General features: G+C 43.7%; 1 protein-coding gene across 3 annotated transcripts in view; it reads left to right on the top strand.

Moving 5' to 3' along the window:
- HDAC8 (histone deacetylase 8) overlaps positions 1–27,428 on the top strand; it is a 418,507-nt gene that overhangs the window by 368,745 nt on the left and 22,334 nt on the right. For all 3 annotated transcript variants that reach the window (XM_053579625.1, XM_053579623.1, XM_053579624.1), the window contains one exon: positions 18,102–18,207. In XM_053579625.1, coding sequence (XP_053435600.1) covers positions 18,102–18,207 — 106 coding nt within the window. The remainder of the gene's footprint in view (positions 1–18,101; positions 18,208–27,428) is intronic.

The raw sequence follows: 27,428 nt of genomic DNA, 5'->3' as shown, positions 1-27,428 counted from the left end.
TTTTTTTTTTTTTGGTGGGGGCCAGGTTTGAACCTGCCACCTGTGGTATATGGGGCTGGCACCCTACTCCTTGAGCCACAGGCGCCACCCAAAACTAACTCTTTTTTTTTTTTTTTTCTGCAGTTTTTGGCCAGGGCCGGGTTTGAATCTACCACCTCCGGTATATGGGGCTGATGATCTACTTTGAGTCAGAGGCACCGCCAGTCTGTCTTCTTTAGAGAAGGCTCTGTTCATGTCTCTTGCCCAGTGATATATGGGATTGTAGGATCTTTTCTTATTGCTTAATTTGAGTTCTCTATAGATCCTAGTTATCAAGTTTTTGTCCAATTCATCAAATACAAATATCTTTTCCCATTCTGAAGGTTATCTCTTTACTTGGGTTGTTTTTTTCCTTAGCTGTACAGAAGATTTTCACTTTAATTAAGTCCCATTTGTTTGTTTTTGTTGTTGTTGCAATTGCCATGGAAGTCTTCTTTATAAAATCTTTCCCCAGGCAAGTGTTTTCCACACTTTCTTTGAGGATTTTTATTGTTTCATGCCTTAGCTTTAAATCTTTTATCCATCTTGAGTCAATTTTTGTAAGTGGTGAGAGGTGCAGGTCCAGTTTCAGTCCTTTACATGTGGTTACCCAGTTCTCCCAGCACCATTTACTGACTAGGGATTCTGTTCCCCAGTGTATGTTCTTATTTGGTTTACCAAAGATCGGGTGGCTATAAGAGGTTGTTTCAGTTTGTGGTTTTTTATTTGGTTCCAAATGTCAATGCCCACATCCTAGGGTACAAATCAAACCTCAGCAAAATTAAAAGAATAGAAATTATACCTTGTATCTTCTCAGACCACAAAATAATAAAAGTGGAACTCAACTCCAACAAAAACATTCATCCCCACATAAAGACTTTAGAAATTAAACAACCTTATGGTGAATGATAGTTGGATTCAGGAAGAGAAAAAAGAGAAAATCATTAAATTCCTCAAACATAATAATAATGAAGACACAAGTTACTCAAACCTGTGGGATACAGTAAAAGCAGTCTTAAGAGGGAAATTTATTGCCTGAGATGCCTACATTCAAAAAACAGAGAGAGAGTGTGTCAACAAACTCATGGACCATCTTATGAATTGGAAAAAGAAGAACAATCTAATCCCAAACCAGCAGAAGAAAAGAAATAACCAAAATTAAATCCCAGATTAATGAAATTGAAAACAAAAGAGTCATTCAGAAAATTAATAAAACCAAAAGTTGGTTTTTGAAAAAAATAAATAAAATTGATAAACCTTTGGCCAGATTAACTAGAAACAGAAAAGTAAAATCCCTAATAACCTCAATCAGAAACCATAAAGGGGAAATAACAACATATGACACAGAGATACAAGAGATCATCTCTGAGTACTATAAGAAACTCTATGCCCAGAAATTTGACAATGTGGAGGAAATGGATCAATACCAGGAATCACACCCTCTCCCTAAACTTATTCAAGAAAAAAATAGATCTCTTTAACTGACCAATTTCAAGAATTGAGATCGAAGAAACAATAAAAAAAAATCTCCCAACAAGGAAAAGCCCTGGTCCAGATGGCTTCACACAAGAATTCTACCAAACCTTCAAAGAAGAGCTTATACCCATACTGCACAAACTATTCCCAAAAATTGAGAAGGAAGGAATCTTCCCCCAACACATTCTATGAAGCAAATATCACCTTGATACCAAAACCAGAAAAATACCCAACTAAAAAGGAGAGTTTCAGACCAATTTCACTAATGAATAGAGATGCAAAACTTCTCAATAAAATCCTAGTCGATACATTACAGCTACACATTAAAAAAAAATCATTCATCATGATCAAGTAGGTTTCACTCCAGGGATGCAAGTCTGGTTTAACATATGCAAGTCCATAAACATAATTCACTATATCAACAGAAGCAAAAGCAAAGACCATATGATCCTCTCAATAGATGCAGAAAAAGCATTCAGTAAAATTCAGCATCCTTTTCTAATTAGAATACTTAAGAATTTAGGCATAGGTGGCACATTTCTTAATCTGATTGAAACCATCTATGATAAACCCACAGCTAATATTATACTGAATGAAGTAAAACTGAAAGCTTTTCCACTTAGAACTGGAACCAAACAAGGTTGTCCTCTATTGCCACTACTATTCAACATAGTGCTGGAAGTTCTAGCCAATACAATCAGGCAAGAGAAGGAAATAAAGGGTATCCAAATGGATGCAGAGGAGATCAAACTCTCACTCTTTGTTGATGATATGATCTCATACTTAGACAACCCCAAAGACTCAACCACAGGACTCCTGGAAGTGTTCAAAATATACAGCAATGTCTCAGGATATAAAATCAATGTCCACAAATCAGTAGCCATATATATATATACGACTATATATAAATAACAACCAACTTGAGAAGCTAATCAAGGATACAATTCCCTTCACAGTAACTTCAAAAACAAATGAATACCCAGGAATATATCTAACAAAAGAGGTAAAGGACCTGTACAAAGGAAATTACAAAACCCTAAGAAAAGAAATAGCAGAAGATATATATATATATATATATGTTTTTTTGTTTTTGTTTTTGTTTTTTGAGACAGAGTCTCACTATGTTGCCCTTTGCTAAAGTGCTATGGTGTCACAGCTCACAGCAACCTCAAACTCTTGGGCTCAAGCAATTCTCCTGCCTCCACCTCCTGAGTAGCTGGGACCACAGGTGCCCACCACAATGCCTGGCCATTTTTTGGTTCAGTTGTCATTGTTGTTTAGCAGGCCTGGGCTGGGCTCAAAGCTACCACCTTCAGTGTATGTGGCTGGCCCTCTACTCACTGAGCTATGGGCGCCAAGCCATAACAGAAAGTATTAACAAATGGAAAAAACACACCATTCTCATGGCTGGGAAGAATCAACATTGTGAAAATGTCTATACTTCCCAAAGCAATATACAGATTCAATGCAATCCCCATTGAAGTACCATCATCATACTTTCAAGATTTGGAAAAAATAATTCTTCATTTTGTTTGGAACCAGAAGAAACCCCATATAGCCAAGGCAATTCTTAGTAATAAAAACAAAGCCAGGGGTATCACCTTATCAGACTTTTGGCTATACTATAAGGCCATAGTGATCAAAACAGCATGGTATTGGCACAAAAATAGAGGCATTCTTTCCTATTTAAATCTTACCCATCCCTCAAGGCCAGTTCAGTTGCCTCCCATCTCCTCCGTAAAGTCTTATTCATTACCCAGCCCCCACAGTTAGAATTAAGAATTCCTGGCTCGGCACCCATAGCTCAGTGGTTAGGGTGCTAGCCACATACACCGAGGCTGGCAGGTTTGAACCCGGTCCGGGCCTTCTAAACAACAACAACAAAAATATGTATAGCCAGGCATTGTGGCAGGCTCCTATACTCCCAGCTACTTGGGAGGCTGAGGCAAGAGAGTCACTTAAGCCCAAGAGTTGGAGGTTGTTATGAGCTGTGATGCCACAGAACTGTACCAAGGGCAACATAGTGAGACTCTGTCTCAAAAAAAAAGAAAAAAGAATTCCCATAGCTCTTAGAGAAATGATTCACCTCTGACATTCCTCTCATCGTCATTACTCCTATACCTGTCTGCATTCCCTACCAGACTGTAAGAGATCATATGTTCTTCATTGATATCTCTCCAGCACCTACCAAGCTGCATCCTGCCCCAGCAGACAACCAGTGTTTTCAAATATAGGTTGAGCATCCAAAAATCCAAAATCTAAGGTTTTCAGCACCAACATAGCATTCAAAGGAAATATTCATTGAAGCATGTCAGATTTGAAACTTTTGGATTAAGGATGCTCAACCAGTACACATAAAGCAAATATTTCAAAATCTGATAAAGTTGGCCAGACGCAGTGGCTCATGCCTGTAATCCTAGCACTCTGGGAGGCTCTGGGAGGCCGAGGTGGGTGGATTGCATGAGCTCAGGAGTTCAAGACCAGCCTGAGCAAGAGCAAGACCCTGACCCCATCTCTAAAAATAGCCAGGTATTGTAGCAGGCGCCTGTAGTTCCAGCTACTCACGCCCATAGCACAGTGGTTACAGCACCAGCCACATATACCGAAGTTGGCGGGTTCAAGCCCAGCCCGGGCCACCTAACCAACAATGACAACTGCAACAAAAAAAATGGCTGGGCGTTGTGGCAGGCACCTGTAGTCCCAGCTATGTGGGAGGCTGAGGCAAGAGAATTGCTTGAGCCCAAGAGTTTGAGGTTGCTTGCTGTGAGCTGTGACATCACAGCACCCTACAGAGGGCGACACAGTGAGACTGTCTCAAAAAAAAAGAAAAAGAAAAAGTCTAGCAATTAAAGGATTGAGAGAGGGCAGTTGCTTGGAGTAATGTAAGGATCATGCCAAGGAAATATTTACTAATCCTGCAGTAGAATCAGTTTTCAAAGTCATCTTAGTGCTTATCCAGCAACAAACTAGGTAAAGCAATAGCCCTATACTCTCCCTTCTATCCCCACCCTTGGCTTAAGGAAAATTTGATGTAAAAAAGCTTCATATGTAGGCTTGTTTCCAGAATATTCATTTGATTAACAGAGAACTACAGTATAACCAGAGTTGGACCTGCCCTTATTTATGATGAAGTAATTCTCTCTAATAGTGGAAATTTGAGGATCAACAGTGATTTGGAGGTTTTAATCTTGGCTAGTACCCTCCCTCAAACCTCCTGAAGGAAAACATTGGCCTGCAGAGAGACCCCTAGTGAAGCAGCAGACACCCTGCCTTTGTCTCTCATGCCTCCTTCTCTATACTTCCTCCCTTCACCAATCTAACCCCCCATTTTTATCTCTTGTCCTCCTTTCTACCAGCTCTGTCTCCATGCCTCTCTTTCCCACCACTTTTAATTTCTTTTTTTTTTTTTTGAGACAGAGTTTCATTATGTCACCCTCAGTAGAGTGCTGTGGCATCACAGCTCACAGCAACCTCAAATTGTTGGGCTTAAGTGATTCTCTTGTCTCAGCCTCCCCAATAGCTGGGACTACAGGCACCTGCCACAACCCCAAGCTGTTTTTGTTGTTCTTGTTGTCATTGTTGCTTATTAGGCCCCAGCTGACTTTCGAACCTGCAGTCTTGGTGCATGTGGCCAGCGCCCTAACCACTGAGCTACAGGCACCGAGCCACTTCTAAATTCTTTTTTTTTTTTTTTTTTTTTTTGAGGCAGAGTCTTACTGTGTTGCCCTTGGTAGAGTGCTATGGCATCATAGCTCACAGCAACCTCAAACTCTTGGGCTTAAGCGATTCTCTTGCTTCATCCTCCCAAGTAGCTGGGACTACAGGCACCTGCCACACCATCTGGCTATTTTTTTGTTGTTGCAGTTGTCATTGTTGTTTAGCTGGTCCAGGCCAGGTTTGAACCCACCAGCCTCAGTGTATGTGGCTGGTGCCATAACTCCTGTGTTTTGACTTCTAATTTCTTATTCCCTCTTCCTCTCTTACATTTTTTAAGTCACTTTTACTTGGGATCCTTCTATTCTTGATCTCTCTTCCCTACTTCTGGCTTCAGGATTTTTGGATACAGGGTGAGCTCTTCAGAATTCACCTTCACATTTGTAAAGAAATCCTGTTTGGGGGCGGTGCCTGTGGCTCAAAGGAGTGGGGCGCCGGCCCCATATGCCAGAGGTGGCGGGTTCAAACCCAGCCCTGGCCAAAAACTGCAAAAAGAAAGAAGGTGACGCCTGTGGCTCAAAGGGGTAGGGCGCCAACCCCATATGTCGGAAGTGGTGGGTTCAAACCCAGCCCCAGCCAAAAAAACTGCAAAGAAAAAAAAAGAAATCCAGTTTTACTATTGCCCACTACATTCATAACTCTGTTTCTGTGTATAGTTGATAAATCACAAGAACAATAATATCTAGCATTTAATAATAACATTTGTGAGGCATTTACAATGAATCAGGAACTGTTTTGTCTGTTTGTTTGGCATCTTAGCTCATAGCAACCTCAAACTGTCAGGTTCAAGTGATCCTCTTGCCTCAGCCTCCCAAGTAGGTGGGACTACAGGTGCCTGCCACAGTGCCTGGCTATTTTTTAGAGACGTGGTCTCGCTCTGGCTCAGGCTGGTCTTGAACCTGTGAGCTCAGGCAATCCACCCCCTCAGTCTCCCAAATGCTGGGATTACAGGCATGAGCCACCATTCCCGGCAAGCCAGAAACTGTTCTAAGTTCTTTACATGAATTAACTCATTTATTTTTGCAACAACCCTATAAGGTTGGTTCTGTTGTTATCCTCATTTTGCACACAAGTAAACAAAGGCACAGAACAGTTAAATCATTTGCCTAAGGTTATACAGCTAGTAAGTGGTAGAGATTTAGGGCTTGTCCCATATGACTCCAGAAATCTGTCTTTAACCACTATGCTATTGCTTCTTTATATAGTGAAAAGCCCACTGGCCTGAAAGTCCAAAGCCATTGGTTAAGTTCACATCTTATGTTACACAGTATTAGCATTATGGGCTTAGGCAAGTCACCCAACTTGTCCAAGATCATAATGTATTTTATTTTACTCTAACTAATACCACATAGTTTAGCTTGGATTTTACTCCTCTGTCTTTCCTGTAACTATATATTTTCTATTTAGTTATTATCTCCTTGAGAACAGTTACCAGACTTTATTCTTTTTTTTTTTTTTTTTTTTTTTTTTTTGGTCTCAGCTTGCCACTAGGGCCTAGAATGATGCTCAGCACCCAATAGAACGTGTGCATGTGTATATACACACACATACAAACACACCCACTACTGTGGATTGGCTAACAGGAAAATTACTAATTGTAATATGCAAAGGGGTTATACATATGTGTTCACAAAGCCACTAAGTATCTTAGCTAATGAAATAAGACTTGTTAATATTGAGCATATTCTTAAATATAATTGATGTTCAAGTAAGATATTATTTTCCTGATTTATCTGATTATTTTGCTTAATAAATTTTTTCTATGCCAATAGTTAACCATTAAAACATTTCAATAATAAAACTATTGTCATGCCCTCTTCATTCACTCATTCAAACAGATCTTGGCACAACTATGCACTGGTGTATAAGCCTCGCCATCAAATAGTTCTTAAGTACCAACTCTGTGTTCAAGAGGTAAGATGAATACTACAGGTGGGATACAGATATAGTCTAGCCAGAGCACTAGGTTTACATTCCAGCAACTAAGAATTCACCTTTTCTGCCATCCTTTTTGTCCACCTCCACATGTAACATCTTATCTCCAATATCCCATATCTCTCTGACCTCTAGGTCATGCTCTGGATGCTCCTAATCCTCCATCCCCGTGCCTGCTAACAATCGCCTTTGATGTGCTGCTTCCCACCATTTCAATCCAGTAACTAATGGAACTATTATTTTTCTTTGTGTTGTAAAGCTGTAGGAATAAAATTTACTCCCAATAATGCCACTGCAATTTTATGTCCTTAAAAAGTACATAAATGACATATGTAATTAACTGAATTTCCTGTAAACAAAAATGTTTTTCTGGGGAAAAGAAGGCTTTTTTTTTTCCATCATGGTTGGGCCCATGTTCTTTGATGAAATAATTGATGATATAGGAAAAGTTGAGAACTATCTTTATGGTCCAGAGTGCTAGTGCTGTGTTATTCTGGTTATGATGAGTTCTGTTCAAAGTGTGAGTCAGAACAAGAAATGCTCTTCCTTGCAAGGGCCCACATTACAATCACAGGCACAACTTCTCCAACTAAAGACAGAGTAAAGCTCAGGGGTCTGGAAGGAAGATTGGCACTGACCTTGGGCTTGTCTTGATACTTGGAATGTTACAGAAAGGAAGCTGGACAGAAGCAGTTTTCTCTCCCAACTGACTAGAAAAGAAGGAGACTGCCTTAGCCATAAGACCATATTGCCAGCATTGCAGATGTATCACTTTAAGCTGCTAAGGTCTCAGGAGATTTCACTTTACTATTCTCTTTCTTCCTCTCCAATAGCTTCTTTTCCTTCTATTCACTAGATCTTCTGATCCCCTGACTACCTTCTAAATGTAGACTTTCTGCCCAATTTTTTTCCTCAGCCATGACCTCACTGCCACATATGTCATCACATATCCAGCTACCTGTTAGACATTGTGACCCAGATGCCCTCTTGTTGGCTTGGCACTCGTAGCTCAGTGAGTAGGGTGCCAGCCACATACACCAGAGCTGGAGGGTCCGAATCCAGCCTGGGCCTGCCAAACAACAATGACAATTGTTGTTAAGAGAATTGCTTAAGCCCAAGAGTTTGAGGTTGCTAGGAAGCTGTGATCTACAGCACTCTACCGAAGGCGACACAGTGAGCCTGTCTCAAAAAAAAAAAATTAAAAAAAAAAAAAACAGATGCCCTCTTGTCATCTCAAACCCAACTCAACCTAAACCCATCATCTTTCCTTAGTTAGACTTGTTCTTCCTGCTAACATAGCTCAGCTTTTGTCAATGGCACTGACACTCTCCGACTCACCCAGACTCAAAATCTAGTAGTGAACTTCAACTTCTCTCTGCTCTCTCTTTTCCTTAAAACTAACAACCACAAGTCCCACTAAGTCTACCTTCACACTGTCTCTTTCCTTCCACTCCATCCCCGTACCAGATACCCTGGATCAAGCTCTTATTTCTCCCCTGGGACTATTACTGGTGCCTCTATACTGATCACTTGGCCTCTCTGTGCTATTCCCAGTTCTCATAAGGCACAGCTGCAGTCCTAATCCTGCCCCAGTGCCTGTCACATTAAGTCCTGTCTCCTGTCAAAGCTTCTTGTGCTCTCTTTTTCCAACTTTAGTCTACATACAGCACTTGCTGGTTCCCAAACATGCCCTGGAGGCTCTTTCCTCCTCTCATTACCCACCACACCCACTCCATCTCTGCCTGTCTCCAATCACCCCATCCTTCAAGACCCTAATTCTCCCTACTGGATGTGAATCTCCTCAGAATCCCAATCACATTTTATTTCATTCAGTCAACAAACACGAATTGAGCACCTAGTGTTTTCCAGACCTTATACTAGGAGGTGTGGGTAATATAAAAATGAAAAAAAAAAAACAGTATTCTTCTCTTTTGGATCTCTGTTTAATGGACCAGAAGGACAGACATAACTAACTCTAAATCCCTATTAGGCCACCTCTGAATTCTATCCTATGGATTCTTTCCCTCAGCCTGCAAATATACTTAAGACCCTCCCATCTTAAAACACCCACTCTTCCCTAGCCCCACCCCTGTATCAAACTCCCTTTAAAAAAGAAGAAGTGGGGGTGGGTGGCGCCTGTGGCTCATTGGGTAGGGTGCCAGCCCCATATACTGAGGGTGGCAAGTTCAAACCCGGCCCCAGCCAAACTGCAACAAAAAGTAGCCGTGCGTTGTGGCGGGCGCCTGTAGTCCCAGGTACTCAGGAGGCTGAGGCAAGAGATTCACCTAAGCCCAGGAATTGGAGGTTACTGTGAGCTGTGATGCCACAGTACTCTACTGAGGGAGATAAAATGAGACTCTGGCTCAAAAAAAAAAAAAAGTGTGCAGTACTTCTACCCCCTTATCTGCAGTTTCACTTTCTTCAGTTTCAGTTACCCACAGTCAACCATGATCTGAGAATATTAAACGGAAAATTTCAGGAATAAACAATTTGTAAGTTTTAAATTGCACACTATTCTGAGTAGCGTAATGAAATCTCAAGCTGTCTTGCTCTGTTCCACCTGGGACATAAATCATCCCTTTGTCCATAGTCTCCCCATCCATTATTCACTTTGTAGCCATCTCTGTTATCAGACTAACTAACTGTCGTGGTATCACAGTACTTATGTTCAAGTTACCCTTATTTTACTTAATAATGGCCCCAAAGCACAATAGTAGTGATGCGGCAATTCAAATATGCTGAAGAGAAACCATAAAGTGCTTCCTTTAGTTGACAAGCTGCAAGTTTTCATCTTAATAAGGAAAGAAAAAAATCATACATTGAGATTGCTAAAATCTACTTTAAGAATGAATCTTCTGAACCAGGTATAGTGGTGCACACTTGTAGTCACAACTACCTGAAGGCTGAGGTGGAAGGATGGCTTGAGCCTGCGAGTTCAAGGTTACAATGAGCCATGATGGTGCCACTGCATTCTAGCCTGAGCAACAGAGCAAGATTCCATCTCTATAAAGAAAAATTTTAAATTAAAAAAAGAACAAGGCTGGGCACAGTGGCTCACACCTGTAATCCTAGCGCTCAGGGAGGCCAAGGTGGGAGGAACCCTTGAGCTTAGGAGGTAGAGACCAGCCTGAGCAAGAGTGAGACCCTGTCTCTACTAAAAATAGAAAAATTAGCCAGGGATGGTGGCAGAAGCCTATAGTCCCAGCTACTTGGGAGGCTGAGGCATAAATATTGTTTGAACTCAGGATTTTGAGGTTGCTGTGAGCTAAGCTGAGGCCACAGCACTCTAGCCTGGGTAACAGAGTAAGACTGTGTCTCAGAACAAAAACGTATGTATAGCTATAAAAATTCTGATATCTACACATTAAAAATTTTTTAATGTATCTGTGAAATCACAAAGAAGAATAAAGAAATTTGTGCTGTTTGCTGTTGCATCTCAGACTGCAAAAGTTATGGCCACAGTGCATGATAAGTGCTTAGTTAAGAAGGAAATGGTAGCCAGGCACTGTGGCTCATACCTGTAATCCTAGCACTCTGGGAGGCCAAGGTGAGAGGATTGCTTGAGCTCAAGAGTTTGAGGCTAGGCAGATCAAGAGTGAGACTCTGTCTCTACAAAAAATAGAAAAAAGTTAGTCAAGTATAGTGGCCTGCCCCTGTAGTCCCAGAGACTTGGGAGGCAGGATGATCACTTGAGCCCAGGAGTTTGAGGCTGCAGTGAGTTGTGATGACAGTGCAAAGCTCTGTTTCTCAAAAAAAATTTTACAAAAAGGAAAAAGCATTAACTTTGTTCTGATGGATACAGTCTTGGAACATATCCCCTGCTGCACATAAAGGGGGACTACTCTATTCTCATCATCATTCACACCTCCAATTCCTTCCAGCAGACTCTTCAGCCCACTCCAGTCAGCACTCTGTTCATACACTCCACTGACTTTGCTGCAGCGAAGGTCTCCGTCCAGGGATAAATCAGGAGACACTTTTCAGCCCTCCTCTTCTTTAACCTCTCTGCAGGATTTCAAATTGTTGCCAGAACTGTTTCCACTCCCTCTGCCCACCTCTGAAGTGCTGTTGTTTCCCAGGATTCTTTCCTTACCTCTCCTCTCTTCTCACTCTGGTGTTGAGTTGCTCTCCACCACCAGCCATGACAATCTCCACCACCAGCCATGGCAATCTTGCCTGATTCCTTGGCATATGTCATTGGTAACTTCTGAATCTATAACATATACTGTGTGGTAGGCTCAATCTCCTAAACTAGGCCTGCTATCATATAGACCACTAGATCATCAGAATCCTGATGCTCAACATGCTCCCAAGGGAACTGCCCCATCACACACATACAATAGACCCCCAAACCTCCTCAGTCAGTATCCCCCACCCTGTTCATACTCCTCCCACACAGCCAGAAATCCTTGTCTCTCCCCTCTTCCTTACTTCCCATATCCAGCTCACTATCTAGTCCAAGGATGTCCATCCTGTGGCCCATGGACTGTATGCTGATTTTGTTAGGACTTTTTTGGCTTATCTGTGGTGTTGGATATCCTGAAAATTATGCAGGGACCATTTTTTTCCTAATTAGCTCTCATTAGTTTTTCTGTATTTAACCTTTTGACTTTGAACAATACCTATAGGTGTTCAATACAAGGAACGATGCCTGTAAGCATTGTTCATTTTGCAAACACAAACAAAAAGCTTTACAAAAATCATGAAAAAGGACTGACATTTCTTACTGTAACAAATGTTGCATTTTCACAGTAACCAACTTCCCGTTGCTACTCGCCTCAAGTGGCATATTTCCTTTTTTTTTTTTTCTTTTTGAGACAGAGTCTCACTTCTTAACCCTCAGAGTGCTATTATGTGACAGCTCACAGCAACCTCCAAATCCTTGGGCTTAGGCGATTCTCTTGCCTCAGCCTCCCAAGTAGCTGGGACTACAGGCACCCGCCGGAACACCCAGCAAATTTTTTGTTGCAATTTGTCCGGGGTTGGGTTTGAGCCCGCCACCCTCGGTATATGGGGCCGGTGCCTTACTCACTGAGCCACAGGCACCACCCTCAAGTGGCATGTTTCATTTCTGAGTGTGTAGCCCAAGACAACTCTTCTTTCAATGTGTAGCAGAAAATGAAAAAGATTGGACCCCCTTGGCTCTAGTCCTATGGGTGCTATCTTTGAAGTTTTTCTGTTTTCCTCCCACAGGTTCAAGCCCTATTTCTACTCAGAGCTACAGTACCAGCCTTCTACCTGGTGTTCTTACTTGCATGCATTCCTCCCTCAAATTCCAGTATATTCTCCACACTGTAGCCATTGAGCCCTCTAAAATGCACAGCTGACTTGTTCATTCTCTCATTTAAAAGTTTGCAATATCTCTCCCAGGCTTCCACTCATTTATCCCACAAATTTGCTACCACCTAGCGGCACTGTTTTGTCCTCATGGAGCTTCTAGTCTGAGATAAGTCCCAATGCTTTAGCAAAGCCTACCATGAAACACATGTCTGCCTCCCCACCTTTGTGTCCTTCTCCTTGTACCTTGCTTCCTAGCCATATCTAATTCGCTCTGGTGCCTAAAATGTGCTGTGCTATTTCATACTCCTTGACTTCGCCCAGGCTTTTGTTGGGAATCCCTCCCTCCAGCCCTCCACAGTCACTTCCTCTTTTGAGCTCCAGAATAAGCTGAGTTCAAATCTCAGCCCGGCATGTACCAGCTTCGTGACTTTTATCAAGTTATCTGACAGTTCTGTGCTTCAGATCTTCTTATTCTAGTGGAAGCAACAATGGTACTTACCATATGGGTTAGTTGTGAGAATAAAGTTAGTCAGTCCATGGAAAGTGCTTGTATGCATTAGGCACCTGACATGTAATAGCCTTGTAATAAATTTTAGCTGTTATTACTTTTATTATTATTATTATACCACTCATCAAACTGCTCTGTAATAATCCTTCCTATTAAATTTGTCTTATTATCTTTGTACTCCAATAACTAACCTAGTCAGACACATAGTAGGTACTCACGCAGGGGTCCTCAAACTTTTTAAACAGGGGGCCAGTTCACTGTCCCTCAGACCATTGGAGGGCTGGACTCTAGTTTAAAAAAAAACTATGAACGAATTCCTATGCACACTGCACATATCTTATTTTGAAGTAAAAAAAACAAAGCAGGAACAAATACAATCACACCGCTGCATGTGGCCCGCGGGCCGTAGTTTGAGGACCCCTGAAGTAATGAGTCAAAGATTAAAGGATTGGCTTGGCTGATTCAGATTTTTGGCTTTGTTTCCTGTGACCAAACATAATTATGTAGGAATAACAGCAATCTTGAGGTGTCTTCTGAATATCTTTTTGACCAAATATCTAATTGTATACCATTTTCACTATGTGAGCAAGAGCTAGAGAGGAATGAGCAAGAAAGGAGTGTTGAGTTAGGCTGAATGGAGCTAGTACTGAGCTATTTACACTTCTTTATTTGCTGGCTCTTGGGTCAAGTAGGGACTGGCTACCATGAAGTAGCCATAACCTTCCACGCCCATCACTCTGGCCCATCTCCTAATTTCCATTTGTTCCCTTCTTAGGACTATGTTACCCTCAAAAGTATATAAACTGAAACCCAGAAAGCAAAAGGAGTGCTGAGGGGGAAGGGGTGGAGAGGGGTTAGCACCTCCTTCCTTCCTTTTCTAAGATCAAAGCCAACGTTTTCCCTTGAAGGTCAGCTGGCCTCTTTCATTCTTTGCTCCACCTGTCTGGGAATGGGATTGCTGTTGCCCATTTCCTTTCCTCTTTGGTGCTGGAGGGCAGTTTCAGGGTGGGGCCTCGAGTTATTTCTAGTGCTGGCCAAATCCCTCCACCCCCAACATCTCTTTTGCATTATGTGATCATATTTCCTTTCCACCTCACCAGTCAGTAGCAAGTGGCAGGGCTGTAGGACAGGAAACTGTGAGAGAAGTCAGTTTCTCCACAGGCCCTAGGCTGCACTAATGGCTTAAGCAAGTGGGAAGAGGGACACTGGAGCTGCTGGACTTGATTTGGCAGGAGGAACAGGCTCTTCTTTCTAAATCTCTGCCCCAAGCACTTGGCCTGACATCCCTCAAGGTATGGATGAGGCATACCATTAGGCAAGGTCCTCTTGCCCCAAGAGAAGGAAATACACATTTATAAAAGTCCTACTATGTGCCTGGCCCTGTGCTAGGCCCTTTTATAGATAGTCTCACTAGTTTCTAACAGCCTAACTAGGTCAGCATTTATCGTCCCTTGGACAGAAATGATGGAACAAAGGTTAAGAAGCTTGCCCGAGGCACACAGCTAAATTGAGTTACTGAAATCCAGCTCTCCCTGATTCTAAAGCCAGTGCTCTTTCCACTTCATCATGCTTCCTCAAGAGTCTAGAAAAGCTATGAATACCATGGGTTGACTCTGAGTTACTCCTAAAAATTAACTGAACAGCTAGCTAAACCTTTTGTGAATTAATTTAATTCAACATACGTATGCTTAAGGGAAACCTCTGATGACTTCAGTTTGACTCTACAGGGTATGCGAAGAGAATAGAACACAAGTTTCTGCCTTTGCAGAGTTCATCTTGTGGTAGAAAAGATTTAAGGAGTGCAAAATTAAACAGTGCAAAAATAAAAAATGTAACACAGAAGCAGAATAATTCTACGACAAAACCAGAGAGGGGAAACAAGCTACCACCTTTACCGCAAGCAGAGCCTCCAACTAGCTGCCATGTGGAACTGGCTCACAACAGGGACTTTCTTAAACCATCTGAATCCCCAAACCTAACAATAGTGCCAATAAGCAGGACCTGGTAATAATATTTGATTGACAAAGATGGGGAGATGTTCAGGAACCCAGATTTGGCTATTAACTGCAGCCAACCTGCTTCAGCAAAGAATGGGTACTTATGACATTGCCCACTGTGTGGCTCAGTTAGTTAAAGCCAGGCACTAATGAAACTAGAACAAGAGGCTTAATCCAGCTGGGCACTGTAACTCATGCCTGTAATCCCAGCACTTGGAAGGCCAAGGCGGGTAGTTTGCCTGAGTTCACAGGTTCGAGTCCAGCCTGAACCAAGCAAGACCTTGTCTCTAAAAAACAGCCAGGCATTGAGGCAGGCACCTGTAGTCCCGGCTACTTGGAAGACTAAAGCAATAGAATCACTTAAGCCCAGGAGTTTGAGGTTGCTGAGCTATGACAGCCCATCACTCTAATGAAGGTGACAAAGTAAGACTCTGTATCAAAAAAAAAAAAAGGCTTAATTCCAGTAGAGCTGAGCTCTGTCACATGGCAGTCAGTCCTGGGCCCAGCTGACCATCTTGCAACCACATGCTCTTGATCAGTGAGGGGACTGAAGTAGAGCAATGTGGGTAGCCACATAGTAGGCACTCATAAGTGAGGACATGTTATTCCAAACACTGAGTCCTAAGCAAGCAGCTCATGACATGTTCTGCTGACAGAGGATCAGCAATATCATCTTTGCATATGGAAGACTCCTCCTATACCTCAGCGAGGCACCATGCCCCTGATTTTTATAGCACTTTGATGCTAGGGGTTCAGATCTCCTAGAGGAGCTGCTTCATTGCAGCTACCCTTCTGTTGTGGTCTCTAAGCCTATCTTTCCATTCTCATGAAACAAGTGTGCCACTTGAAAAGCTCTGGAGAAGAGGCCGCCTAAGGAGAGAGCACCACACCTGTTTGAAGCCTTCTCTTCCAAAGCCAAGCCCATAAGGTCCTCAGGATTGAACAGAGGGGCCTTCTTTGGCTAAAAATACAAGCCTCTCAAATTTCTGATTGGGGTGGGGGTTAGTTATGGATGTGACCCCAGGTAATTCCTCTTGTCTGTTCCACATATGGGTGTGGTAAAGATAATCTCTATTCAAGGCATTTTTCTATCTCTAAAACCCAGGGCTTCGGGCATCAGAGAATAATAACTCCAGTAGGAAGAACCTAAGCCCCTCTCTCCATCTAAGTCAATACATGCATACAACCAGGCTGTATAAGCATTGGCATGGTCTTGGATACTTTTCTTTTAATTAAATGTATAACGCTTTCTGTTGTATGTGTGCATAAGCCAGCGATTCTCTACCTGTGGGTCGTGACCCACAGGAACTGTATTAAAGTGTTGCGGCGTTAGGAAGGTTGAGAACCACTGGCATAAGCCATCTCCCCATAAAATCACTCCCATGGATTACACAAAGACACTGTTAGAATCCCTAGAAATTGTTCCACAACATCTCCCACGGTACCAGATGTACATCCAGACTCTTAACAAAGATAATTTAGTGACAATGGCCTGGATTATTTTTAAAACGCTCTTTAAATAACACCAAAGTCATGACGCATATCAATATCCCTTTTTTCATGCCCTCTGTACCACTTTTTTTCATGGAATTTGAATTTCCCTGATTTACTTACCCCCTAACAATATCAGTATTGAAAGCACATAATGTTAAGAACCATATGCTCCCTCTCCAGAGAGTGTGCACAAATACTATTTCTGTTAAAAACTAAACAGAAACAGTAGCTTTGCATATTTCCCATTCAAGATTTATCCCAATTGAATGATTCCCTTTGTCGTGGAGTGTTTTTCCCTAAGTGGGCCCTACCAGAGAAGCTGAATCAGATATTGTGACTTACCGGAGGTCACAAGCAGTCATCTAGAGAGCTAGAAATAGAATCCACAAAACTTTATTTTGATTCCCTGAATTTAAAAACAAACTCTACTGCAGACAAGGGAAAACTAAAGTAAGGGAACTAGACTTGTTTGCCATTCCTGGGCCAGGGAATTCAAAGCAACCAAAACTAACAAGCAGCTGCCATGGCCTGTGAGAACCAAGAAGATGAGTAAGACACCAGTGCTGCCGGCCTTCAAGGAACTGATAATCTAGAGGGCATGAGGGAAGAGAGGTCATTGCTGAAAAATCTATGTCCAATGCAGAACATGCTTGTGAACACCTAAAGGACCCCAGAAGAGGTTTCATCCATCTTTATAGCCCCCACTGCAACAAGCACACTTAGCTGCATGTGACATGCAGGGAAGCACTGTCTATTTGAACAAGGGCCCTGAGCAAGTACCCCCAGAATGTTCTGGGGGGCTCAACACTCATAGCACAGTGGTTAGGGCACCGGCCACATACACCCAGGCTGGCAGGTTCAAACCCAGTCCAGACCTGCTAAACAGCAATGACAACAACAACAAAAATAGCCAGGCATTGTGGTGGGCGCCTGTAGTCCCAGCTACTTGGGAGGCTGAGGCAACAGAATTGCCTAAGCTCAAGAGCTGGAGGTTGCTGTGAGCTGTGACACCATAGAACTCTACCCAAGGTGACAAAGTGAGACTCTGTCACTAAAAAAGAGAGAGAGAGAGAGAGAGAGAATCACTTAAGCCCAAGAGTTTGAGGTTGCTGTGAGGTGTGATACCATGGCACTCTACCGAGGGTGACATAATGAGAGTCTGTCTCCAAAAAAAAGGATGCTCTGGCGGTTGGTGAAGAATGAGGGACAGCTTTGTGAAGGAGGTGATGTTTGAGCTATGCCTGAAAGGACAGGGAGGTTTTTCATAAGTAGCAGGGGTTGGGGAAGGGCCGTTACAGGCTCCCAGAAAGAGCAATGGCACAGATCCTTAAAAAAAGACAAAGCATGGTGTGATTTGGAAGAGAACTGAGCTGTCTAATGTGGCCAGAGAACAGGAGAGCAGTAAGAGTTAAGGTTGGAGAGAGAAGCTGAGGCCTGAGCAGAGAGACCCTGGAACAGCAATCTGAAAAGTTTCGCAGTAGACTATCACTGAAAGTCTGAATAAGGGGAGTGATACCACCAGGGCCAGGCTTCCTGCTATACCACCTGCTCAGCCCAAGTAGGCCTCCCTTGTCTTGTCCATAGTGGTGAGTCTCTTTTGATTATCCTGTTTGTATGTGGTTAGATTGGAGGTTTTATGTGGTTTGTTTTGTTTTTTGTCCTTTCCCTTTTCCTTACAGTTTTTCACAGCGTATGGTCCTGATTATGTGCTGGAAATCACACCAAGCTGCCGGCCAGACCGCAATGAGCCCCACCGAATCCAGCAAATCCTCAACTACATCAAAGGTGAGCACCACTCCTCAAGGCCTGCCCTCCTGGTTCCACCCAGTTTGTGGTGGCCCATCAGTGGAGGTGTCCTCAAATATCATTTGTCTTTTGGTGGCTTATTGTTTCACTGACTTGGGAGGGAAATCTCTTCTTGGCCTGACAGCTTGCTGTTGGAATTCTGCACTGGCCACTGTGCTTGGGATTGTCCTTTGGCTGGCTAATATCATCTTCAGAAGGACAAAAAGTTCACCTTCAGGTACCTCCAGAGAAAAAACAGTTCTGAAGGTGTATCCTCGGGACCCTTTTTCTTTCAAAAGGCCAACAGTAAAACCCTCTTTAAAATGAGGAAAGTTCAAGTTGATTCCGATTTGGGGGGATTGCACACATCTTGTTCCAGTATGTATGGTTCCTTGGTCCAATGGGGCCTTGAGAGACTGTGAAACTACATCAAGTAGTCAGGGATTCTGATGCCCTGGGAGTGGGCTCCTTGGTCTCACCCAGAACACTGGAGACAGGGCTGCTGCCCTATCATCCTTCCCTTCCCTAAGCCTGCCCTAGAATCATGCCAGCCTCAAAGTAAGGGAAATGACAGTTGCAAGTGCATTGCCCTCCTGATCCCACTGTCTACTGGCTGTTTGGGTTTACTGCCTGAAGCTTTCCAGTAGGGCCACACTTCCAACCCCAACTGCTGCTTCATAACTCAGTTCATTCACCATTTGTGTTAAGTCTTTTGGGTACCCACATTCCTGTTAGAAGTGTGTGTGTGTGTGTGTGTGTGTTTGGACCCTAATTATTTGCCAGAGTTAAGAAGTCAAGGGTATCACGTTGCCCATCCTGGAGAGTGAAATTCCCATGTGTATTCATAAAATGACCAAGATAGCACCAGTTCTCCTACCTTCGACTCCTCTATTAGAATATAATCCAACTTGAAGGGAGGCCTGTTCTATGCTGAAGTTAGTCTGAGGGAACACACCGTGTCCTGAGGGTCTTTGCTGAGGGTTATTTAAGAACCCTATCTGCTAGCAGAGCCCAGTTTATAACAATAGCAAAAAGGCCAGGCACAGTGGCTCACACCTGTAATCCTAGCACTCTGGGAGGCCGAGGCGGGTGGATTACCTGAGTTCACAGGTTTGAGACCAGCCTGAGCAAGAGGGAGACCCCGTCTCTAAAAATAGTTGGGTGTTGTGGCAGGCTCCTGTAGTCCCAGCTACTTGGGAGGCTGAGGCAAGAGAATCACTGAAGCCCAAGAGTTTGAGGTTGCTATGAGCTGTGACACGCCTACCCTTTTACCTGGGGCTACAAAGTAAGACTCTCTCTCAAAAAAAAAAAAAAAAAACAATAGCAAAGTCCCCATGTTCTGGGTTCCTTTGGCCAGAAAAAAATGTTCTAAGCTAGTAAGTCATAGACTCACAGCATTGCTTATTGCCCCTTCTGAGGTGTCCCATATCCCTCAGCCTTCTCCCAACCCTATGGTTTCAAGCCACTTCCTTCTGGCCTGTCAATGACTACTGACCACCCCACAAGTCCTTGCTTCCTAACCAAATCCTCTTCCCTCATCTAACCTTTTAGGTCTTTAAAATCCTTCCATTCCTGGCCCTTCTCCAGTCATTCTCACTGTGCCACAGCCTGATGAACACCAACCATACTGCCTTAGTTTCCCCTGCTCCCCTCAGACTCGGACACATTTCCCGTGTCCCTTGAGACTGATTCTGGACCAAATTCTCTTATCCCTCTTCCCTCAGCCTTGCCATTTTCCCCCATCTAGGCTCCAAATCCTGGTAGAAGGCCAGGCACAATGGCTCATGCCTATAATCCTAACACTCTGTGAGGCTGAGGTAGGTGGATTGTCTGAGCTCAGGAATTCAAGACCAGCCTGAGCAAGAGTGAGACCCCATCTCCTCCTACCCAAAAAAAACTAGCTGGGCATTGTGGCAGGCACCAGTAGTCCTAGCTACTTGGGGAAGCTGAGGGAAGAGAATTGCTTGAGACCAAGAGTTTGAGGTTACTGTGAACTATGACACCATGACACTCTACCAAGGGCAACAAAGTGAGACTCTGTCTCAAAAAAAGACAAAGTGAGACTCCATCTCAAAAAAGAAAATCTTGGTAGAGCACAGACAAAGCAATAGAAACAAAGAAACTAAACAAACCTCTGCAGCTACTTGCTCATGCTCCATGTGAAGATATGTATATCCTTGCTTCCCTGTACACATGCCCAGTGACATAGCTCCAGAGAATGGTGACATCTCACTATTGAGGAAATGGAAGTGACAAGAAAGAAAAGACATAAGGAAGGTAATACAAATGGAAGAAAACTAGAAATGGTAAGAAGCCTAAAAGAGGAATAAGTCAAAAAGAGATTTGAGCAGAAAGGCTAGGTTGAGGGTTGGTGGAAAAAAATAATAGATATCAAAGGCATGGAACTTAGCCAGATGGGGTGGCTCACGCCTGCAATCCCAGCACTCTGGGAAGCTGAGGCTCATGAATAACTTGAGCTCACAAGTTCGAGACTAGCCTGAGCAAAAGCAAGACCCATCTCCTCTAAAAATAGAAAAACTGAAGCAAGAGGATCGCTTGAGCCCAAGAGTTGTGAGCTATGACACCATGGCACTCTACCAATGGTGATAAAGTGAGACTCTGTCTCAGAAAAAAACAAAAAAACAAAAAACAAGGCAGGCTGGGCATAGTGGCTCACACCTGGAATCCTAGCACTCTGGGAGGACAAGGTGGGTGGATTGCCTGAGCCCACAGGTTCAACACCAGCCTGAGCCAGAGCAAGACCTCATCTCTAAAAATAGCCAGACATTATGGCAAGGGCCTGTAGTTCCAGCTACTTGGGAGGCTGAGGCAAGAGAATAGCTTGAGCCCAGGAGTTTGAGGTTGTTGTGAGCTATGATGCCATGGCACTCTACCAAAGGCAACAAAATGAGACGCTGTCTCTAAGTAAATAAAATAAAATAGAAAGGCATGGAACTTATATGAAAGTCAAGCTTTTGGACATATTAAAAATGGAAGACATGGCTTAGCAGCATTTTGTCTGAGTTAGGGAGTTGAGTCAACACAGAGCTCAGCATGAGTCACCAGGGCAAAGTGGCCTCCAGAGATGCTGAAGCAGTACGTGCACATCAGCCTCAATTGAAAAGGGCTCTAGAAAAATAGGAGCATGTCCCTGGAAGTCAGTAGGGCTGGGGAGCAGAATGGAGCCCAGGCTTCAAGAGGTGTGGTTGGAGGAGCCGGGGCCTTGGGAAGAAAAGAATACTTGGGGGCTATTGTCTCTACTTCGTATCACTGAGAGGCCATCCTGGAACAGAGGACATAGAATGGGTCTATGTGTCATGAGGCATAGAGCTGAACACATGCATAGATATAATAAAAAGGCAGATTTTTATTCAATAGAGAAAAAAAAATTTTCTAACAATTAGAGCTTTCCAAAGTAGAACTAACTGCCCAAAAAGAAACGAACCTCTGTCCCTAGAGATATAAAAGTAGAGGCTAGACCAGCGGTTCTCAACCTGTGGGTCACAACCCCTTTGGACTGTATTAAAGGTTCGCAGCATTAGGAAGGTTGAAAACCGCTGGACTAGACAATCTCAGGGCTGTCATATTATAGAGGGGGTCCTGTTTTGGTGAAGGACAACTGGACTAAATTATTGTTAAGAATCCTTTCGATCCGGGCGGCGCCTGTGGCTCAGTCGGTAAGGCGCCGGCCCCGTATACCAAGGGTGGTGGGTTCAAACCCGGCCCCGGCTGAACTGCAACCAAAAAAAATAGCTGGGCGTTGTGGCGGGCACCTGTAGTCCCAGCTACTCGGGAGGCTGAGGCAAGAGAATCGCTTAAGCCCAGGAGTTGGAGGTTGCTGTGAGCTGTGTGATGCCACGGCACTCTACCGAGGGCCATAAAGTGAGACTCTGTCTCTACAAAAAAAAAAAAAGAATCCTTTCAATCCTAAGATTCTAGGATGTTGTATGTTACAATGAGAAAATGGGGTGGATAAAAGGAATATGGTGACAGTGCAGGAATTGGTAGATGAGTCACAGATGTTGGGTGGAGGGAGGTAATGCTGTGTGTAGGAAAGGATTAATGGGGACAAGAAAAGAAACTAAGTGGCTAAGAGTGGGTGAGGAGGAGCCAGGAAGGGCAGATAGCAATTAGAGTGGCTATAGAATACTAGGAACATTCAGATTTTCCATTTAGCCATCTCTTTCACATTGACAAAGTCTTGTGTTCTAGCCATGCAAATTAGCAGAGCACATGAGCTCAGAACTGAAAAGAAATTCAGCTAAACCCTAGAAGAAATGAGGCTAGAAAGAAGTCCAAATGTTGCTAAAAATGGCCAGACTAACCTGCTATACTGATTTTGTGCCCCTCCAGCCTGGCGACGCATACTGCCATCAGATAGTGTGTTGCCATGACAATGGTCAGTGTGGAAAGGCTGCTGAGTTTTCTGAATTCTGAAAGATTTTCCTGAACCTATCTACAAACTGTCATTTGTTCTTGCACATAAAAACCTCAGTGAAGCTGGCCATTTCTCACTGAGCCTCCCCTCCCTCTGTCTGTACCCCATTAAAAGCACAGAGGAGGGCACAGATTGATTTGGGGAGCTGAGATGGCAATGAGGGAGTGGATGGATTCAGCTCCTCTTTATGCAAGGGAGTTTAACCAGCATGTCTAGTTGAATTTGTTCAGCCTTTGAGCTTAGGCTTTTTCTTTTTCATCACGTCCCTTAAAAGCACAAAAGATGAGATTTTAGCCTATTGGAAATCAAACCGGAGAAGGGTCAGTCATATAGAGATGCATTCCCCATGCCACAAGATGACTGAAAGGACAGGCAAATTTAGACCTCATCTCATCCCATCCTTACTTCCCATTAGTCTTTCCGAGAGGTAAAATAAAAGACAAATATCAAACTATGGAGAGTCCATTTAAGCTGTTAGCTTCATACAAAGAAAAGCTCTTTTCATGCCAATGAGTTATCTTGAAGATATATGTCATTGTTCACAAGCAAGTATGGGTTAGAGATCTGGACTTAGCTCAGATCATGACTACTACTGTAAAATCATCCTTCATATGCTCAAAGTTGGTTGCCATTCCTATAGTTAACATACTACAGAAGAATTGGCTCACAATGAGCCTTCCAGAGTTTGAACAGTACTTATATGATTAATCCCTAGAGGGTGCTAGCTCCCAAGCATGGTTAGCTGTTCATGGGGTAACTGGAGGAGAGGTAGAAGGTCTTCTGTCTTTGGTACTAAGGACATCTGAATCAAGTAAAGGTCCCTAAAGGGCTGCAAGCTCCACATTGCCGCCCAGACCTAATGCTCTGCAGAGCAGGGAAAGGGAGGGGGGAGTTGGGCATTTGTGAATCTGTGTTAGAGTTGTAACTGGAAGTTTTAACACTTGCTCTGGGTTCCCTCAAGTTTTCCTGAGAGAGAAAAAGAAGCCAGTGTGGTTGACAGGTAAGGAGGAGAGGAGGAAAGATGGAGGGGAAGGACACAAGAGGAAAAAGAAAGACCTTGAGCACATCTACCCTTTATGACCCTTAATGTAGAGGTTGTCTTGGCAACCTCTCCAAGACAGGAATGGGGAGATGGACCAACAAACTGATGGATGCAGGTGTGGGTAGAGACAACACAGATGACATAATAATAGCTACTATTTATCTTACAGATAGGGAAACTGAGGCTCAGAGGGATAAGTGACTTGGAAAAGGCCATCTTTATCCATTCAGCAAGTAATTACTAAGCACCTACTATGTGCCACAGACTGTACTAATAAGTAGGGGAGCTGCCATTTGCGCCCAGATCTAACTGAAGTGGAGCTTTTTTTCTTTTTTTTTTTTGAGACAAGGGTCTTACTATGTCACCCTCAGTAGAGTGCTGTGACATCACAGCTCACAGCAACTTCAAACTCTTGGGCTTAAGCAATTCTCTTTCCTTAGCCTCCCAAGTAGCTGAGACTACAGGCACCCACCTCAATGCCAGGCTATTTTTTTGTTGCAGTTGTCATTGTTATTTAGCTGGTCCAGGCCATATTCAAACCAACCAGCCTCGGTGTATGTGGCTGGTGCTGTAACCCCTGTGCTACAGGCGCCCAGCCATGAAATGGAGCTTTAGAGTCAGGCTCTTTGACCTTTCTGGTACCCCTCTTATTTTTGACAGTAAACCCTAGTATACCCTACCATCCCTGCACTACACACCCAGTTCCTTCCATGTGGCTGATCCAAAGCACCTGAAATTTCATGTTTCCCTGGAAATGGAAGACAACTATGGGCAACCCTCAAAATTCTGGCCCCTGACATAGGCCTCTTAGCCCTTCCTAACCTCCTACCATACTGTAATCTGAAGCCTCCAGCTCCATTTTGAGCTGAGAAGAAAAGGAAAAGAAAAGGACAGAAGATAGGAGAAGCCAGCTTACCCAGATCCTGGGCCCTGAAGGGTGCTATGGCCACCAGCCCCAGTGGGCCATTTACAAGTTCCACAGCCCCAAACTGAGATCCTTTGCACATCTGCCAGTAATATTTTGGGGAGAACAATTGTGGGCATAAGCAGCACCTCCTCAATCAGAAGCCTGGGATTGACATCCTTCTAGGGGCTAGCAATCAGGGCTTCTGATCTGAGCATGTTCAAGACCTGCTAGAGCCCAAAGCTTGAAGCAGCACTCTTGTGTGGTGGGACTCTACACTGTGGAAACTCAGCTTCCTTCCACACCTTCTCTTGCTTCCTGAGAAGCCATGAGGATAAATTGAAAGGCAGGATTGCTCCCAAGAAGACTGACCATTTGCTTTAGGGATTCTTGGAAGAACTTTGGAGCAGAATAATGGAGGCTACCCTGAGCCAATTTGCATGACTTCAGGTGAAGATGTCTGTGATGATATCCATTCTCTCCCCTTCTTGTCCCTTGACTTCTTTTTATGCCTTTCCATCTCTCTGGGGTCCTTTCCAGGAGCCTACCGCCAGCCTGGGCTTCCCCACTGAGCAGATTCCTTTCTTTCTTGCTTCACTAAAAAGGATAAGATAAAGAAACCTCATTTTTCTGTTACTAAACAGAAAAATAAGTTATAAAAAGGTCATGCTAAAAATTTTACAAATAAAGGCTCGGCACCTGTGGCTCAAGCGGCTAAGGCACCAGCTATATACACCTGAGCTGGTGGATTCAAATCCAGCCCGAGCCCGCCAAACAACAATGATGGCTGCAACCAAAAAATAGCCAGGCATTGTGGCAGGCGCCTATAATCCCAGCAACTTGTGAGGTGGAGGCAGGAGAATCGCTTGAGCCCAGGAGTTGGAGGTTGCTGTGAACTGTGATGCCACAGCACTCTACCCAGAGCAACAGCTTGAGGCTCTGCCTCAAAAAAAAAAAAAAGTTACAAATAAAAATGAAGGCTACTCAACTCAGGGCCTGTAGCTCGGTGGTAAGGGCTCCGGCCACATGCACCAAGGCTGACGGGTTTGAACCAGGCCCAGGCCAGCTAAACAACAATGACAACTGCAACAACAACAAAAAAATAGCCAGGCAGCTCAGTGCCTGTAGCTCAGTGGCTAGGGCACCAGCCACATATACCAGAGCTGGCAGGTTCGAACTCAGCCTGGGCCTGCTGAAACAACGACAACTACAACAACAAAATAGCCGGGTGTTGTGGTGGGCACCTGTTGTCCCAGCTACTTGGGAGGCTGAGGCAAGAGAATCACTTAAGCCCAAGAGTTGGAGATTGCTGTGAGCTATGACGCCATTGCACTCTACTGAGGGTGACATAGTGAGACTCTGTCTCAAAAAAAAAAAAAAATAGCCAAACATTTTTGCAGACACCTGTAGTCCCAGTTACTTGGGAGCCTGAGGCAGGAGAATTGCTTAAGCCAAAGAGTTGGAAGTTGCTGTGAGCTGTAACGCTGCGGCACTCTACCGTGGGTAACACAATGAGACTCTGTCTCAAAAAAAAAAAAAAATAGAGGCTACTCCCCAAAGTTACAGTAACTTAGGTGGCAGCTTTGAACAAACCATGAAAACCCTTGGCAGATTACTTTTGTGAAAATGAAGTTTCTACCTAAATCCATGAAGTGGGAACTGCTGTTATTAAAAGCATACAGCACAGCACCCTGTGCTGGGTACTTCACATACTCAAACTCATTTAACTTCACAACTTTCTTGTAAGGCCAGAGATTGGCACATGGGGGCACAGTGTAACACGCCCATAGTCCTATAACAATTAAGTGGTGAACTTGGGATTTGAACCCCAACCTCGTGGCCTCCCTTAGGCAGCATTGCCCTATGAAGCCTACTCATCATCTTCCATTTACTTTTTCCAATCACCCCTAGTAAATCCTTTCCTTTCTACACAGGCTCTCAAGTTGAAATTTTAACAGGTATGATTGTGTCTCCACTTTAAAGCTTAGCTCAGTTAGGGTGGCACCTGTGGCTCAAAGGAGTAGGGTGCCAGCCCCATATGCCAGAGGTGGTGGGTTCAAATCCAGCCCCAGCCAAAAACTGCAAAAAAAAAAAAAGCTTAGCGCAGTTAATCAATGCATATTTTTTAACCCACTCCCCTACACCACCACCACCATTTGCTTGGTGCCATGAGAAATGTATGAGAAGTTTAAGACATGGTCTCTGCTTCTGATAAGCAGTTGAGAAATCTAGATGAGGAAACAAAACTAACCCCCTTCGGATAGATCAAGATATAATGAGTACTGACACTATGTGGAAGAAATTAGGCAGTAGGACTTTAGGAAGACTTCTCTCAGAAGGCTGGGAGGATTTGAGTGCATTGAAGTAGATATATGTTTGTAAGCAAAGGAAACTCAGAAGGATGACCACCAGGGCAGATTTCAGGTTCCCTTGAATTTCAGGCCGAGTAATCCATATTGGATACAGTAAAGTAGGAGCCATTCTAGCTTCTGGAATTAGGACACCACACAATAAATACAGTGATACTTGGGATGGATCGTGATGGTAAATCCAAGGGTGAACCTGCAAGGGCCTCAACTGGAACAGTGGTTGTGGGATAAGGAGGAATGGCTTCCCACATTCCTCTCATGAAGAAAGTATCATCACCAGGAATCAAGAAAAAAGTAGGCTCGGCACCTGTAGCACAGTGGTTACAGCTCCAGCCACATACACTGAGGGTGGCGGGTTCAAACCCAGCCTGGGCCAGCTAAACAACTGCAACAAAAAAAAAAAATAGCCAGGCATTGTGGCAGGCATCTGTAGTCCCAGCTACTTGGGAGGCTGAGACAAGGGAATCA

The sequence above is a fragment of the Nycticebus coucang genome, chromosome X (genome assembly GCF_027406575.1).
Source record: "Nycticebus coucang isolate mNycCou1 chromosome X, mNycCou1.pri, whole genome shotgun sequence".
In the NCBI taxonomy this organism is placed as follows: domain Eukaryota; kingdom Metazoa; phylum Chordata; class Mammalia; order Primates; family Lorisidae; genus Nycticebus; species Nycticebus coucang.
This window is presented reverse-complemented; position numbering and strand designations above follow the sequence as displayed.